Source organism: Podarcis tiliguerta (genome assembly GCF_965153285.1).
Source record: "Podarcis tiliguerta genome assembly, chromosome: 6".
Classification (NCBI taxonomy): Eukaryota; Metazoa; Chordata; class Lepidosauria; order Squamata; family Lacertidae; genus Podarcis; species Podarcis tiliguerta.
In genome coordinates this window covers 31,947,928-31,965,344 of record NC_139539.1, presented here as the reverse complement: position 1 = coordinate 31,965,344, position 17,417 = coordinate 31,947,928, and the positions used below count along the sequence as shown (strand labels likewise).

General features: G+C 45.9%; 1 protein-coding gene across 5 annotated transcripts in view; it reads left to right on the top strand.

Moving 5' to 3' along the window:
* The window catches only part of LOC310679267 (receptor-type tyrosine-protein phosphatase V-like), a 51,800-nt gene that overhangs the window by 12,046 nt on the left and 22,337 nt on the right, over positions 1 to 17,417 (top strand). For 3 of the 5 annotated variants that reach the window (XM_083444217.1, XM_083444220.1, XM_083444219.1), the window contains exons 4-17: positions 2,185 to 2,451; positions 3,338 to 3,604; positions 4,764 to 5,036; positions 5,643 to 5,909; positions 6,599 to 6,874; positions 8,651 to 8,920; positions 9,634 to 9,903; positions 10,619 to 10,888; positions 11,298 to 11,570; positions 12,747 to 13,019; positions 13,847 to 14,119; positions 15,065 to 15,337; positions 16,665 to 16,946; positions 17,230 to 17,367. In XM_083444217.1, the coding sequence (XP_083300343.1) occupies positions 2,185 to 2,451; positions 3,338 to 3,604; positions 4,764 to 5,036; positions 5,643 to 5,909; positions 6,599 to 6,874; positions 8,651 to 8,920; positions 9,634 to 9,903; positions 10,619 to 10,888; positions 11,298 to 11,570; positions 12,747 to 13,019; positions 13,847 to 14,119; positions 15,065 to 15,337; positions 16,665 to 16,946; positions 17,230 to 17,367 (3,672 nt within the window). The remainder of the gene's footprint in view (positions 1 to 2,184; positions 2,452 to 3,337; positions 3,605 to 4,763; positions 5,037 to 5,642; positions 5,910 to 6,598; positions 6,875 to 8,650; positions 8,921 to 9,633; positions 9,904 to 10,618; positions 10,889 to 11,297; positions 11,571 to 12,746; positions 13,020 to 13,846; positions 14,120 to 15,064; positions 15,338 to 16,664; positions 16,947 to 17,229; positions 17,368 to 17,417) is intronic. The other 2 variants (XM_083444221.1, XM_083444218.1) reach the window with 1 other exon arrangement.

The following is a 17,417-nucleotide window of genomic DNA, read 5'->3' as shown; positions in this document are numbered from 1 at the left end:
GCAGAAGTTCGTGTATCAGTCACCAGCTGAAATTTGCTGAATGCAGTGTTTTCACAAAAACTGTTTTTACCACAGCCACACACTTGAGGTGGTGTACGTTACCATTTACCGTATTTTTCGCTCTATAAGATGCGCCAGACCACAAGACGCACCTAGTTTTTGGAGGAGGAAAACAAGAAAAAAAATATTCTGAATCTCAGAAGCCAGAACAGCAACTACACAGCGAAAGCAGTGATCCCTCTTGCTGTTCTGGCTTCTGGGATAGCTACACAGCCTGCATTCGCTCCATAAGACGCACACACATTTCCCCTTACTTTTTAGGAGGGAAAAAGTGAGTCTTATAGAGCAAAAAATATGGTAAGTGCTTTTTATTGTCATTCAATCTGTAGCAGAACCTCATTGCAGTTTGTGCTTGTGAAAGTGCCTCTGAAGTATAGCAACAACCAGGGTCGGAGCCAGGGTAGGATTGCACCTGATCCAAGTCCCCACCAAAATCATAATTCATAGAACCGTATAGTTGGAAGGGATTCCAAGGATCCTCCAGTCCACAACCCCCTGCAATGCAGGAACCGCAGCTAAGTATGGCCTTCCAACCTCTGTTTCAAAACCTCCAATGAAGGTAAAACATGCTATATGCATTATTTAGTAAATGAAATTTACTTTAAAAAAAAATAATGTGTTAGGTGAGATTACTGGTTGTAGTAATGATTTAAATCCTGCAAATATTTATGGTGTGTACCTACTGTGTGATAATGTGCATTCGGTGCTGGATGCAGGAAGCTTTTTCGGGTGCCGTACACATGACCTCATCCCCATGTCATCCCTGCCCCCGCACTAATGGTTGATCTGCTGGAGTGCTTATAATCCATTTTGTGCTGAGAATGCACTTCTCAAGTGCACGCTGCCAGTGTGTGTACACAGAGCAGGCTTTCTCAGGTCACCTCCTATTGGGGCAGACCTTCCGGCCTTGCAGGACTGTGCCACTCCCCCTCCCCGTATTTAACTTGTCTATGAATGAAATAGTCAAAACAGGAAGCAATACCATACCTTAGTTGTCTCTGTATGGTGATGCACACCAGTATATCAGCACACCAGTTTCCAAAGACTGCAGAAAACAACTTAAAAAAAAAAGAAGTAAGTGGACACAGTAATTCAGGAGAGTAGATAACACTGTTGCACACTAATTTTAATAATGCCCACCTGTGTTTACAGACAACCTGGTTAGCAGCTGCTACTTTAGATTGTGCCATTGCATAAAGGTGTGTACAATGGCAAAGTCCTATGTAAAAAAGCATGCTATGATAAAATGGCAACTGTGCATTTCAGAGATAGAGTGTGTACACCGCCTTAATCTGAAAGGCAAAGCTTTGAAGCACCAGACGCTGACAGTTCTCCCAGTTCCAGAGCCACCAGACCTCCTAAAATAATCCATGAATATTCACCAACTGTGTCTATCCAAGTCTTGGTGTTTATCGTTTTATTATAACTGGTGTTAATGTTTTATGTTATAAAATAGGGGGGTTGACTTAAAGATGTGTTTCATGTTCTTTGCCCTAGGCACCAAGATACTTAATTCTGGCCCTGGCAACAGCCTAGCACTTCTTTACCTATAGACACCCTGTTTCCTGTTTCCTGTGTCTGCATGCAGGCTGAGTTTACATAAGGCTGAGCTGAGGACTGTGAACCTTTAAGCATACAATCATAGGTGCACTTTCCCGATCACAGTGGGTTTTATTTCTGAGTAAACATTAGTCGACTTTCACTGTGAAGTGTTCATCTTTCAGTTCAGCGGTGGGGAACCCGTAGCCCTCCAAGTTTTGCTATAGCACAACTAAGAACTTAATTTGTTCTGGAGGTCTGTTCTTAACCTGAAACTGTTCTTAACCTGAGGTACCACTTGAGCAAATGGGGCCTCCCACTGTTGGTGCACCGCCGCCACACAATTTCTGTTCTCATCCTGAAGTAAAGTTCTTAACCCGAGGTACTATTTCTGGGTTAGCAGAGTCCGTAACCTGAAGCATCTGTAACCCAAGGCACCACTGTACTTCAGATAGGCTAGAACAGAACTCACATAAAATACTTTAGAAATCTGGTCAGGATTTGAGAGAGATAGGAGCAGGTTTGGTAAATATTCTGAAATGCTTACTCACTGGCAACTGTTTTGGAACCTTCATCTTGTTTTAGCTCCCTTAGCTGTGCGGGACATGATCCTCAGCTATGATGGCCCTTCTGTGTTAGTAGCCTCTTGGAGTGAAGCCCCTGGTGGGAAAGATGGCTACCAGCTGGTTCTGTACCACATAGACTCACAGGCACCTGTCAGGAATGTGACTCTCCCTAAAGGGGCCACCACCTTCCGCTTTGAGAGGCTTCGAGCTGGCAGTGAATATGCCCTGCGAATCACCACCCTGGCTGGATATTCCAAAGCAAGCACCAGTGCACGTCAATGGACCGGTATGGAAAGTTGCTACTCTGACCTGAGGGCGTTGTTGGAGGATAAAATCAACTCTGTAGAGACAGAAGCGTCTCCAGAAATTAATCAGATACCTGGGTGGGGCTATGTTATCTCTTTGTTCCCGCATGCTCAAGCAGTAGTGAGGGGAAAAGAAAGTGGGCAGGGGCTAATTAGCCATGCCTGAGATTAGTTTATGACACCCGTGGAGCTTATGAGGCCTGGCATTTTATCTATTTATTAGGACTTGCCTTTCAGCCCAAGGCGACTTACAATTTAGATAGGCAATTTAGACAACTTAGTTGTCTATGGAGTAAGACTCACCTTCAAGCAGCCAGGCAGGAAAAGATGACAACCAGTCACTGGGAATCACAAATGGAGACACTGCTGTTCGTGCTCAGGTTCTGGTTGCAGGCTTCACATGGCCACAGTGAGAGCAGGGTGCTGGTCCAGATGGGTCTTTAGCCAGCTCTGGTGGGGCTTTTATATCCCTATGTTCTTAAAACTGATCATTTTCTCTTCCATTAGGCCAAAGGCAGAGAAGTTGTGGTTCTTGCTGGACTACAACTCACATCATCACTGACTGTTGGCCATGGTGACTGGGGCTGATGTGAGTCCAGCAACAGTCCAGCAACATCTGCAGGGCCACCTCTGCTTTAGGCTACCAGCGTGCCATCAAAAATTGGCACACGTATGTGTGAGCAAGGCAAGCAAGTAAAAAATGTCAGTGGCATAGCTGCTTTCACTGACTGATTTGTTTGCAAGGGTGCAGGAGGACTGGGGACTTCCATGGAGTGAGGGCATCTTTGAAAAGGGACCCCTCTTCTCGGAGCAGGTGGTTTCCTGTAGTGAGTGATGACTGCCTTCAGCTTTCCTTTGTCCCAACAGCTCCTGTTGCCCCCAAGGCATTGGCATTCCATAGCAACTCCAGCTCCAGTCTGACAGCCTCATGGGCCAAAACAGAGGGAGCAGAATGGCTCCATCTCACTCTGCAGAACCTCCATATCGCAGCTGAGAGCACCACAGTGTCGCTCAGAAGAGGCCTGTCCAGTTACGTCTTCCAGCACCTGCAGCCGGGCACCCCCTATCGCCTGGGGATCAGTGCCGCAGCTGGGCTTTACCTGATAGAGGGGCCCAATGTCACAGCTTATACATGTGAGTATGTAGTAGAATACTGTTCAAGGCACTTGGAAATCAGGTAGGCAGGCCTAAACTAGAATGAGAGGCTACTTTGAGCCTATGAAACAGAATAAGGCAGGGTTACAATAACAGGTAGTCCTTATCCTGAGAGACCAAGAAGCTTGCTCTGCGTCTGTTTAATAGGGATAACTAACACACATGAACATGTGTATGTTCTGGCTGTGAAATAAAGACAGTCTTGTTGTTCTTTGTCTATTATTTGGTGCTTGTGTTTCCCTACTGTAATAGAGGCTCCATAATTTACTTTCTGAATACATGAACCAGAGACATTGTGTTTTATGTTACCAAAGCAGTGCCAATAAAGTTGAGATTTTCCAAAAGTCAACCAGACTTTTTCCACTCGGTGGGTGTGTTCTTAGTGCAGGAGTGTCCTCCAGGTCCCAGTGACCATTTCTAAAAGGCCATCCCTATATTCCAGTTGATTAGCTTTCATGTTTGGGGAATCCAAGCTACCTGCAAATCGAGCCTTTGGTTTTCTCCTCACTTGTATTATGCAAAGCAACTAAATTCATTTCCTTCCTTTGAAGTATGGGTTTCCCTTACATCAACTGTAGTTGCCGTCAGGGAGACTTGACATTGTGTGTGTTTGTAAGTGTTAACATTCAAAATATTCCCCTATTTCTCATAGAACTCAAGAGCAGAGCAGGTACACCCCAAACATTCCCCTTTATTTACACCACATGCAGATATGCATCTGAAATAGATGTCAAACCTCCAGTTTTGTGCTCCACTTATCAGTGCTAGCTTGACCCTTCAATTATCCTAAGAGTTAAGATGGAGAACTCTGAATCATGTGAGCAGCTGAGGGTTTGGAAAGCTATCACAGTCTATTTACTAATTATTCCTAAAGCACCTAAAATGATACGTTGGCTCTGAATTAAGGAAGTCATAAGCTCTGTCCACAGGTTTACAGACCACATCACACTTTTCCAACCTGGTGCCCTCCAAACTGCAGCTCACATCAGCCCCGGCCAGCATGATCAATGGTCAGGGATGATCATGGCTGTAGTCCAATACATCAGGAGAGTACCAGGTTCGGGAAGGCTGACAACACCCTGTTTCTTGGCAATTCATTAATGGTGAACGCTGATCCTTCCTTTCATTTTTTTCCCAGACCCCCTGAAGCCAACCAACGTGAGCTTGGTCAACAGTGGCAAAAATAACACTTTGAAAGCAACATGGAACTCACCAGCTGGAGGAAGAGAATTCTATCTGGTGGTTCTGCAGGAAGGGGAGAGCAGGACACCTGTCAGAAATGTATCGGTGGCAAGGAACAGCACACAGGTCACCTTCCAAAGTCTGAGCCCTGGGAAAAGCTACATTGCCTTAGTGACCGCTGTTGCTGGACCCCATAAAGCATCTACAAAGAGCATCTCTGCCTGGACATGTAAGCAGGGCTTGAAGGTCAGATCCTGCCAGGAGGCAGTGGCTCCTATAGAAATGCTCTGCTACTTGTTTTGGGTAGGAGGGTATTTCAGTTACCTGACTGAAGGGAATTCTGGTAAGGTGAGGACACACAGGGAAAGAGTTCAAGATAGCTTTAAGGAGATCACTCTGTCAGTGCAAGCATTTCTACTTGCTGGATGGAATTATCTCCCCACTCCTCTCTTCTCCCACACCATTCTGGGGCTTCTCCCAACCTCCAACCCCTCAGCCAATTGGAGATGAGGGCACAGAGGGAGGAGAGGGTGGGGAAGAACCCATTGCGCTAGTGGGGACCCATTAGTTGACTCCCTCTGTGTTGAGGGTTGTATTCTCCCTCTGTATTCTGAGTTGACTTGAAGAGGAGACCATTCTGATAATTATGTCCATCTTCTACTCTGGAAGCTGGTATGGGAGAAACATCACAATGAGTCTTCTGGGAAAGGGTTGTTTTTTTTTTTGCCACACTTTCATTCTACACTCCCGAATAGGTGCTCCCCAATTCGTATCAACCCAGACCTTTCATAGAAGGCCCTGTGCATAATTTTGTGTCTGTCTTTCCCCCTTCCAGATCCCACAGCTCCGCCAGGTGGGAGCTTGTCGAGCCAAGGCAGTGCCCACATTCTCCGTGCTCACTGGCAAGAGACGCCTGGGACTGGCTACGTGGCAGCATTGTACACCACGGAACCCCGCATGCTGGTGCAAAACAAATCCGTGCCTAAGGGTCATAACAGTCTGCGCTACGAAGGGTTAATACCGGGCACTCGCTATTCCTGGGAGATTTGTACCATTGCTGGGCCCTACATCTCTCCACCCCTCGTCCTTAGCAACTGGACGCGTAAGTGCCATGGGAAGTCCAATAGGCTGTCATGAACATGGCTACCAGGTCCAGGCCTTGAGAGTTTCCTTGGGTAATTGAAGGGGAAAAGGAGCTGCCACTGAAGTGGGAAAGGGGTCTGGGTGGGTGCAAGAGAGACAGCTGGGCCCTGTCAAAGTTCAGTCACCCCCAAGGCCCTGGAGCTTAGTGAGGAGGTAATTTTAGAGCTGAAAGGCTCGCGATCTCTTTCAGAAATGGTGGCACTGGACTGGCATTTCATACTTTTGCCTTTATCGTCACCACCATTTCATTTGTGTGCTGCCTTTCCACTTATGCTCAAAGCAGCTGACAGCAATACACCACAAAATCAACAAGAACTATTTCACAATAATGATACAGCAGCATGTAACAACATCACAAGAAAACAACATTTCAGTACTGTGAATGTAGGCACCTCCTGGTGGAAGCAAAAGTAATGAGGGAGTCTGAACAGTTTCACCTTAGTCCTAGCCACTGCTGCTATGTCCTCAACAAATTAGCAAATAATAAAGTCCATCTGATCAAATCGCAAAGCCTCAGCTTCCCCAAAGGACCACTGCACCTTTGGTGTCATTATTTGGGCAGCGTTAAGGCTTCCAAAGGCAAAGGGGTGAAGAAGCTGGAGACAAACCTCAGAAATGCCTGAAATTGGTCTGATCTCCTCCTTTCAGATCCTTTGCCTCCGGAGCATCTGAGCCTCAGTAATGGCGGTCACAGCACCAGGTCACTACGGGCTTCTTGGCAGAGTCCCTCTGGGGTCAGAGGAAATTATGCAGGGACTCTCTTGGAAACTAAATCCCAGCTGGTAGTGGAAAATGTAACAGCGACGAAGGGTGGGACCAACGTCACCTTTGACGGGCTGATCCCAGGGCGTCAGTATACTCTGAAGATGATGGGAGTGGCTGGACCATATCCGTCCATCATTCAAACAGCCAGTGACTGGACATGTGAGTATGTCATTTTCTGGAGAAGTAGTTAAGGGTTCTCCCAGCAAGTTCTGTCCCTGGTTGATTTCCACTGAGTATCCCTATTTACCCATGAACAGGAGAGAGTAGATGTATCCCATGTGAAGGAATAGTAGAGGCAGGAAGACAGGGAAGAGGCTGGTAGGGATATTATGAGGCCTAGTTTGGCCTTTGCTGACAGAGGAGTTTAGCCTGATTTAGAATTGCAGTGTGTGAAATTTTCACCAGCGTTTTAGACTTTTGAATTCAGACTTTTGACCTTTCAACTTCAAAACATTTTCAAACTTTTCTTTTAAAAATCTTAATTCTTGTTGATGAATTTAAGGCAAGAAACAAACTGGTAAAGTAAACAATTTTATACTTTTGTCGCCCAAAGCAACAATAATAAAAACACAAATCCAAAACTATCCATAACTGGTAAATGTTTAAAAAAGAAAAGAAATGGAGCAAGGTTTCATTTGGTTTGTTAGGGGTTTTTTCCTTCTCCTTCTCCAAATTAGGAGAATTTGCATGTGTATCCCTTTCCACCCATTGCCCAGGTTTCTGATTTCCTCCTCACACCTGAGCAAAACATAAATATCATAGAATCATAGAGTTGGAAGAGACCACAAGGGCCATCGAGTCCAACCCCCTGCCAAGCAGGAAACACCATCATCATTGCTTGGACCGTAGAAGAAGTATTACTAGCTCTTGGAGCACAGCATCCCCACCCTCCCTGTATGAATCGTATGGACTTATCCTATATCTGACAGCCATGAGTATGAAGTGCCTTTAGGCTGCACATCCCATTTTCCCCCAGTGGATAAATATTATAAACCTGTGTATATGAAAAGGTAAATTCATAAGCATCTAGCCCCAAAGGGAAGTTACCCGTAACATAACCAATTGGGACCATTTGTGGATGGAAGCCAGGGTGGGTGGGTGGGCAGAGCAGAATGTCTGAAACTGGACTTGGAGGGTAGCAATCTCCTTACAAATGCTGATATGAGTTTTTTGGGAGAAATTAAAGCTTGCTGGTATTTTGGTCCCACAACTGCACCCCAGGTTTTTAAGTCTCATGCACATGTTAAATAAATAACAAATAGCAACCATTTTCCAGTGTGGTGTAGTGGTTAAGAGCGGTAGTCACGTAATCTGGGGGACCGGGTTCGCTTCCCCGCTCCTCCACATGCAGCTGCTGGGTGACCTTGGGCTAGTCACACTTCTCTGAAGTCTCTCAGCCTCACTCACCTCACAGAGTGTTTGTTGTGGGGGGGGGAGGGAAAGGAGAATGTTAGCCGCTTTGAGACTCCTTCAGGTAGTGATAAAGCGGGATATCAAATTCAAACTCCTCCTCCTCTTCTTCTTCTTCTTCTTCTTCTTCTTCTTCTTCTTCTTCGTCTTGTTCTTTCCAACACCCAAGAACACCTGCCCTTGTGGAGAACATCTGCATTGTCTTCTGTATCTCACCTCTCTTTCCTCCCCATTTCCTCCCTGAATGTAATTAGATCTAATGGCTAATGAGTCATCTCAGGCTGCATCTTTTAAGAGGGCAGGGGGAACGGCATTAGGCCCTTTGCCAGTGCTCCTGGGCACCCTATTCTAGTGTGGATGTGATGTAAGACAGTGTTGAAATAAGAGTCTGAAATAAGAGTCTTCCAGTCCAATGGGATTCTGTAGGAGAATTAGGGAAGGGGATGCGGTCTTGTCTTTTGCATCAGAAAGCCTGGCATTGCTGTATGGTGTCAACTAGCCACTGAGAAATCTGTTTCTTTTCAGACCCTTTGCCTCCTTCGAGGGTGACACTGGCTGGTAGCAGATGGTCCCCCAGTCTTGTTGCCACTTGGGACCTGCCTCCAGGTGACAGAGACCAGCTCTTTTTGCGATTCTACAGCCAGGAGCATCCTCTGCAGAGGAACATCACAATTGGGCCAGGCATGCGGAATTTCACTTTCGAGGGCCTTCTTCCTGGCAGCCAATACTTCTTGGAGGTTATAGCACTGGCAGGACTATACCGGGCTTCAGCACAGGTGGTCTCTGCATGGACATGTGAGTATGCAAAAGAATTTCTGAACAGTGTGAAACCTCAATAGTGAGACTTTCTTAAGCTTCCATCATTTGTGCAATCTAACATCTCAGCCTCTTGTTAACCCCAAGAATAGCAGATGCTCCAAGTGTCCCTATTTTCCAGGGACGTCCCTGATTTAGAGAAGGTGCCTCAGTTTCTGATTTGATCCCAGAATATCCCACTTTCCCTTAGGATGTCCCTATTTTCATTGAAGAAATATTGGACAGTATGGAGTTATCCAACCCCCAAGCCGTCTGAAGGCAATCCTGTATAGGGAAGTTTTTTGAAAAAGCATTTAATGTTTAATATATGTTGGAAGCTGCCCAGAGTGCTGGGGCAACCCACTAAGATGTGTGGGGTATAACTAGTACAATTATCATTATGGAATGGGACATCCCTATTTCCATCAGAGAAATGTTGGAGGGTATGGAATAGGTCGAGTAACGTAGCATTGGAACAAAATTATTTGAGTATTAATAATGCACTGCCGGTTAAACCACAGAATGTGTAAATCTAGGAATTTAGCAAGCAGGTGGCAAAAGCCTCTAGTGTTGGTGTGATGCAACCCAAGATGCCACAGTGATACATGTCACATTAAAGCTAACACAAAATGCCTCTGTGAAAGCAGCTATGTGCCTGCTTCCTTATCCCACAATGATGTCCCTCCTACACACCATTTTTGTTGCAACCACAGATCCTTTGTCTCTGGCTAATGTCAGTGTGAAAAGCAGCCAGAGCCCCCAGCAGCTGACTGTGAGCTGGATGGAATCAGGAAGAGGAAGAGAGTACTGGGTGCAGCTCTACTCGGGTGAATCTCTCTCCGTTATCCGGAATGTTTCAGTGCCACATGGAACTACCCAGGTGACCCTCGATAGCCTGGTGCCGGGGACTCAGTACCGGGTTGAGATTGTCTCCAGAGCTGGACCACACCACACTTCCTCACAAACAGCCATTGGCTACACAGGTACAATGTCGCCCCCTTCTGTCTTTTCTCCCATACCAAACATTCTAGTTAAGTTCGCACTCAACACTAAGCCTAATGCGTTTGTTGACATTCATACACAGACTTTATGCTTACTGTGGTTTACAGTCTAAAATATTGACTTGCAATCTGAAATATCATAACGCAGAAGGGAACATGGGGAGGGGAGGGAAGCAAAGTGTTGTATCCATCTAAAACAGTCATATTCAGAATAGGTCCGCTTAAATCAATGGACGTAAATTAGCCAATATTGATTTCGGTGGGTCTGACGTATTAGATACAACCCCCAACTTTTCCTTAGTATAACTTAATGACCTGGTAGAATGGCCACTGACTAAGGCAACTTGCAATGGGAGGAGCAAATGGGCATTGGCTCCAGCTAAGCCTCTTGCCTCATTAGAGTCTTGTTGACTCTTGTCCCTATTTCATGATTACTTTTTACTCTGACATTTTGTGGTACTCGCTGATGACTTAGGTTCTTGCCTTGCCTGTGGGGTTGTTCAGAACTTACTTGTTGCTGTTTCCCTCCTGTATTTGTTGTATGGCTTGTGTGTCATATCTCAAAGGACTTAGAAACTTTAGAAAGGTTGCCAGGGGTTACACAACATAGAAATCAACAAGATGGCTGTCCCCTCAGGCATGGCTGTCTTCTCTGTCAACAGTTCTTTCCTGAAACCCTTTGTGGTTCTCCTTCTAGTGCCCTTGATGCCACTTGCCGTGACGGTGACCAGCCACGGCTCCTCAGTGTTGACAGTGCAGTGGAAGGCCCCAGCTGGACAGAGAGATAGCTACATGGTCTCCGTGTCTGAAGAGGACTCCACAGCTATCAGAAGCCACACGGCTGTCGAGAAAGCCAGGACTAACCTCACCATAGAAGGGCTAACCCCAGGCATATGCTACCTCGTTGCAGTATGGTCACTGGCTGGACCGTACAGCTCCACGTCTCGGAACAGCACAGCCTGCACAGGTGAGTCGGGTGATCAATCCAGTGGGAAGTGAGGGTGTTACATCTCGGATGGAGGAAGATCTGTGAGAAATAATTGATCCCATGCAGCTGATGATAGCGAACAGTGTTATGGAGTTACATCTGAATGAATTCTGATGCAAAAGACTTGAGCAGGTTTGGATGGTTGTGCAGCTCTTCCCTGCAGCACAAGTCAGACACTAGATCTGCAGTAACTGTCAGATATCTTCATACTCTGCTTTTGTGTAGCCGTTGCATAGACTGATCTTCTCTTTAGCACTAAGCTTGCGATTAGCAGAAGTTGACTACTGCTCCAGCTGTATCACTGTGAAATATGTGGGGTGTTGCTGTGCCATGGGAATCAACGGCTCTTTGTGTCTGAATATACCCTCTTCTTCTTTTTCCCCGGAAGCCCCTGCTGCTCCTGTGAACCTGATCCTGAGTAACGTTGGCAACTCTTCTGTGCTACACACAGCCTGGGGAGAGCCTCCAGGAGGAAGAGACCACTACCGGATGGTCCTGTATAGCCTAGTGCCTCCAGGCATGGAAAGAGTTCGGGTTGTGCAGCCAAGCACCCAGGACTTCCTCTGGACGGGTTTGCCATCAGGAAGCCAGTTTGCTGTGCAGGTCATCACAGTGAAAGGCCAAGCTGAGGCCCCTTCGACCATTGCTGTTGAGTGGACATGTGAGTCTGACAGGCTAAGTCCTACCCCAAGGTTGAGGAGTGCACCTGTTACCATCTGACATGCAGCTTCCTTGTACAGTTCTAGGCCTAGAACCTCTTTCCTCTTCTTCAGTGGCCCATTTCATCTCTTCTCTCCTGGGTCTAGCGCTGAACTGAAATTTCTCAGAAGACCTTTCTTTTCCTGAGAAAATTTCTGAGATTTTTCTTGTTCTTGCCTCCCTAGAAAAAGACTACTTTTTGCAAATTTTTATTCAGATATGCTCCACCAATATATATGGATTGGATGCTGACAAGGCTTCCAGCTCAGTTACTGCTATTGATATTTGCAGTAGCAGCATTAAAAAGAAACAAAAACCTCTGAAGAAAAAGAGGCTATGCTACTCCCTCTGCAAATGGTGAGCCTCGCATCTGAGAAAGTGTTGGAGAATTTCTACTTGGAGGAATTTGGTGGACTACACCCCAAAATTTCTTTGCACTTATAAGATGGATAATTTTGAAATACCATTTGCACTCAGCTCGGCTCATCCCTGAACCTTTCATTCACTCTGTTTAATTACCCGCTTTCCTACCCCGTTACTGAATTCCACATGATAAAATGGAAGGATTTCCCCTCATGTTGAGGTATTACTAGCCTGGGCCATCTTGCCTCATTAGAGGGAAGGAAATGTGAGAAGTTTGAGGAAGTGGAAAGGCTTGTTCTTCTCTAGATGTGTGGCTCACATGGGGGCAGATATGCAGGCAGCCACTGACTCACACAGGCCACAACCATACACACAGTATATAACACCTGTCCTTTATGCAGACATCTTCCCAGCATGTGACCAATTGCATGCACAGAGATTTCTTCAGAAGATCCAAAATGGCGGCTGGGATGAGACATAAAACTCTCTGATCTATGTTATATAGAAAGGTGGACTGAACCAGATGCTTCAAAGTTTTTTGGCCCTTAAGTTGGTTTAAAAAATGCCTTGAGAAAGGTTGAGTTGGACTTGGACCAATCTTGAATTCTCTCTTTCAGCCTGAGCTATTATTGATAGTTTAGTCCTGCCTGCATGCTATGCCATGTAGATCCCATTGGATAATTATGATAGTTCCATATATTGCAGCTACAATAAGCAGCCTCTTCCTTCAGTCACTGCCCTTTATTTTCTCATGCAAGTTCTTACTATTTCACAGCTCCTCTACCTGCTACCTCTGTGCAAATCAGGAATGAAAGGCACCCACACCGGCTGAGTGTGGCTTGGACACCAGCCTCTGGTAGACTGGATGGCTACGAGTTGAACTTGTATCGCTCAGGATCTGGTACCACAGCAGCACAAACATCTCTGGGGACAGATGCCACCAATTTCACCTTCTCAGGTCTGATACCAGGAGCCAAATACTTTTTTGAGATCATCTCAAAGGCAGGACCCTATAGGACTTCAGCAGGGAATGTCAGTGACTGGACAAGTGAGTAGCACAGGCTGACATCTGCCATTTTAATCTGAATGTCAATTTCTCTGTGGGAGGGAAACAATCAGCAAAACAACCTTTCAATTCATTCCAAGCAGAGTGTTGCAGCCTGCTGTGAAAGAAAGCAGCACTGTGGCATTTATGAGACAAAACAATGAGGCTGTCTGGCTGCTCTTATCGCCCAGGAAATAATCCTATCATTGCCTCTGCACCTCAGGATGAAGACATAGGAAACCAGAAATGGGATTAACTGGGTCCACCCATTTTATTCACTTGAACAACTCTGATCCGCAATTTCATTTAAAACAGCCCCACCTTCCTGGGGCAGGCCAGCATCAGATCAGTTCCTACACTAATTTTGCCCTTCACAGTCTGCACACTTCAATAGCATTCCCAAGAGGTCTGTTCAGCACTGGCAGCCTTGAGCCAGGACACAATGGAGTCAAAGAGGCCACCAGAGTCCAAGGGTTAGCAAAGTTTGCCAGGGCCCACTTCAAGGAGTTAGTTTGAATGAGTCTCTCTTCACCACTCTGAAGGGAGCCTGTGGGTGCTCACCTCAACCTGATTCCCTCCAGATGTTTCAGCCTCAGCCAGCATGGTCGATGGAGTTGTAATCAAAAACGTTGGAGGGACCAGGCTGGGGAAGGATGTTTTTTGTTTTCCTTCTTCCTGTAATCCTACACAAAGTCTCCCAGATGTGACTTAGGCATCTGTTGACTTTTAATACAGCAAACCCATTAATACCCAACAGAGAAGAAGTGGAGGGGGACATTTTCATGGCTGATCCAGGGTGCTTTTCTCTTCTGGTATTGCCTTCTTCTTAGGTCCTCTGCCTCCTCACACGGTGCATCTGTCAAACAAAGGGCAGACTGACAAGCTGAGTGCTTCCTGGGGACGCAGCGCAGGAAACCAAGATGGCTATGTACTAACACTCTATTACGCTGGATCAGGCACTGTGGCATCCAAGACATCTATCATGAAGGATGCTACTAATTTCACCTTCGTTGGCCTGAATCCAGGAAGTAAATATTTGCTAGAAGTTGCTGCTGTGGCAGGGCCTTACCAGATAGCAGCAGAGAATGTCAGTGACTGGACATGTGAGTATCCTAATGAACTTCTGCGGGTTTGTTCACACTGGAGCAAAATGTGGATTTGAACCACATTGACTCCCCATTAATATAGGGGTGTCCATATGATGACCTCCCCATCCCAGCATGGATCTTTCCACCTTTAAATGTGGGGTTTTCCCATCCTTGGAAACAGTCCAAAACAACCAAGACAAAAAGAAACCCCACATTTGAAGCAGGAAATTAAAACACCCATTGTCTAGCCTCTGGTTATGCATTTAAGCCTTTTATGCTGCTTGCTGCCCCATAGAAAACAATCCAGGTATCAGGAATTTTAGTGTACTTTTGACTGGGGAGTAATGTGTCTAACTCAAAATAAAATAGGAATTCATTATTTTTCTGAGTCAGGCCTTACTCCATACAAAAAAAGATGGCTTGCTCTGTGTCTGTAAACATTTTTAAAAATTACTCTGCTAATGCTAATGCAGATAAAGTCCTTTATTATTTTATCCATCCCACAGAGGGTGGGGCTGTGGTTTAGGGAGCATGGGTTACACCAGTCCGGTAAAATTAGCCAGTGTTCTGATACCCATTTTGCTAGATGGGGAGAGTTGGGAATCAGAGCCAGTGTATGACAAGAGAATCTTTCTCAGCCTTACCTAGGAATGGCAAGCATTGAACCTGGGAACGTCTGCATGCAAAGCAAATGATCTATCACTGCACAATTGCCCTTCCATTTTGCATTCATAAGGCTCCGTATTCAATTCCTAACATCTCAGTAGAGGTGCTAATCTCAGCAGAGAGCCTCTTCCAGTCCAGGACGATACCACAAGCACCACTGCTCTGACTACTGAATGTCAATGGTGGCTCCTCTAGACCAACTCTCTCCCTGTTTGTTCCCTCCAATCCCAAAGCAGACGACTCTGTAGTTTTAGTGTCTAACTCACCCTCTCTTGCATTGTTTTTACACCACAGATCCTTGGGTTCCTCGGAAACTCTCCATAAAGGCAGAGAAGGGAAACCCAGCACTGTCTGTGTTCTGGACAAAGCCCCTCAGCAAGCCAGAGCGCTGCCAGCTGCAGCTGTGGCACCCAGGCAACAGCACCATGCTACAGCACCATGCCTTGACCCAGTGGCAGGTCCAACATGTTTTCCAGAGACTGGTCCCAGGCAGAAATTACTCCATATCCCTCAACTGCATCGCTGGACCATATACGAGCAGCTCTGAGACTGCAGTGATGCCAATAGGTAGGTATGCACTTGTTCTAGGACAAGAGAATGTGGCAAGAACTTGCAGGACTTTTATTTTCTTTTTATTGCATTGGCAGTGGCAAAGTCTTGAAGACTGTGTAAATATGCCACCTTCTAATTTTCTCTGGATAAAGTCGCACTGGTATAGAAGGAGCCTCAGGGGCAATGCAATGCAATGCAATGCAATGCAATGCAATGCAATGCAACCAAACACATTTATATTATCCATTGGTGAGATTGCTCACTGCTTTCCCTTTAGTATAAAGGCTTTCTTCAACATACTCTTGGCTCTATCATTCCCTGTGGGGTTCTGGTGAATCTTTCATTCCTCCAGCAGAAAATCCAGAACTCTTTTCATCATAGGGCACTCTCATGCATCAAGCTTTGTGCTCGTCTGTCCCTTTTTAGTTACAGAAATCTTCACAATTTTGTTCCTTTTTTCATGGAGTTAACTTCACTCTTCTTATCAGTTAGGTAAATTTCCCCACTTGTTTTATGGGTTTGGTAGTGTCCTACTGCCTTTAGCCTTCAAAGTCTGTTGCTCTTGGTCATTTGTTAAATTTTGCTCTGCACCCGTCCCCTATATAGCAGTGGGGGAAGACAGAGCATGTCATGCCTCACACCAGCTCTATAGCAATTTGACAGATGTTTTAATATCATACAGAATGGGCTGAGAAATATGATGATAACAAAACAACAGCACCACTGATTTTTCATTTATAAAAGCCCCAATATTCAATCATTCCTCTTCTTTAAGTATCAGCAGCAATGTATGTTTCCTGTTGTTAGTGTCCTGAGGAACTCTCACCTATGTACTCCCCAGTGAAGACACAGAAGCAATTTGCTTCTATTCCCAAGAACAGTTGGGACCAAAAGAAGGAGATGTGAAAGGAGAACGAGAAACACTTACAAAAACCCCAAATATATATGTCTCCATGTAACAAACCTATAAATTATACTGCCCCATAGAATTTATGAACATCTTGCTTATCTGAGACAAACTGTTCAGGATATAGGATTCCGTCCTTCCCAACTAGGCCTCACCTTCTGTCCTAGGCCTGATCACCACAGCAACAACTGTGGGATGAAGAAGAACTACTCCCTTCTGTAACTCAAGGACCATATCCTAAGGTGGTATAGGAGAATCTGTTGCAACCATTAGCCACCCTACAATGCATCAGTGTGTCTTGATGTGCTGAGGGCAGTGCCCCCCAGAAAACACACCCACGGCCTCTACAGCCCACCCCATGCTATGCTGGATGTGTGCTCGTCACAGAGACAGCCAAGCTGTGCCTCCTCACGTTTTTGTGTTTTGTCTCTCCAGAGCCCACACAAGTGAAGGACCCACAGTGTCTGCCTGACAGCACAAGTATATTTCTGAACTGGACCATCCCTGAGGGCGATATCGAGTCTTACAAGCTGACAACGAAGAAGTTTCTCCAAGGAAGCCAGCAGCAGCCTGTGCTTCCTTTGGCTGTTTCCAGGGCTGACGTCACTCTGACAGAACTTTCCTCAAACACGTCCTATCAAATCAGCGTTAGTGCTGTGGGCAGAAATGGCATCTCAGGCCCAGCCGTGACACTGCTCTGCAATACATCTGTGGAAGGTACGTGTCTTCCAGCCTCTCCATTGCCACAGGTTGAAAGTGCCATAACTTAGTGGTTGAGCAATGGCTTTGGATACAGAAGGTCACAGGCAGTGGCAGATCCTGGGAGATCCTGGGTGCGGTAGGGCAACTAGGTGAGGCTTAAGAGGTTGCACAGACAGGATAGGGGAGCAGTTAAGAGATGTGAAACACTGAACATTTGAAATATGTTATTTAAACTTTTTATTTATATGTACACCTGCCGGTGACACCCTAATACCTCTTCCTTTCTGGCTTTCCGAAGCAGTTCTCCCGCCTCCTGTGCGAATGGACACCCCCCACTTTGATGCCAGTTCTAGAGTCGTCATCACCCCTGATATGTTCAGCGAGGAAAATGGCCTCATAGAGTATTATGGAGTTGTTGCCACCACTAATGAGTCTTGTAAGTATCTGCAACCACCATGGGCCATCCTTGTGAGGGGATTCATGATG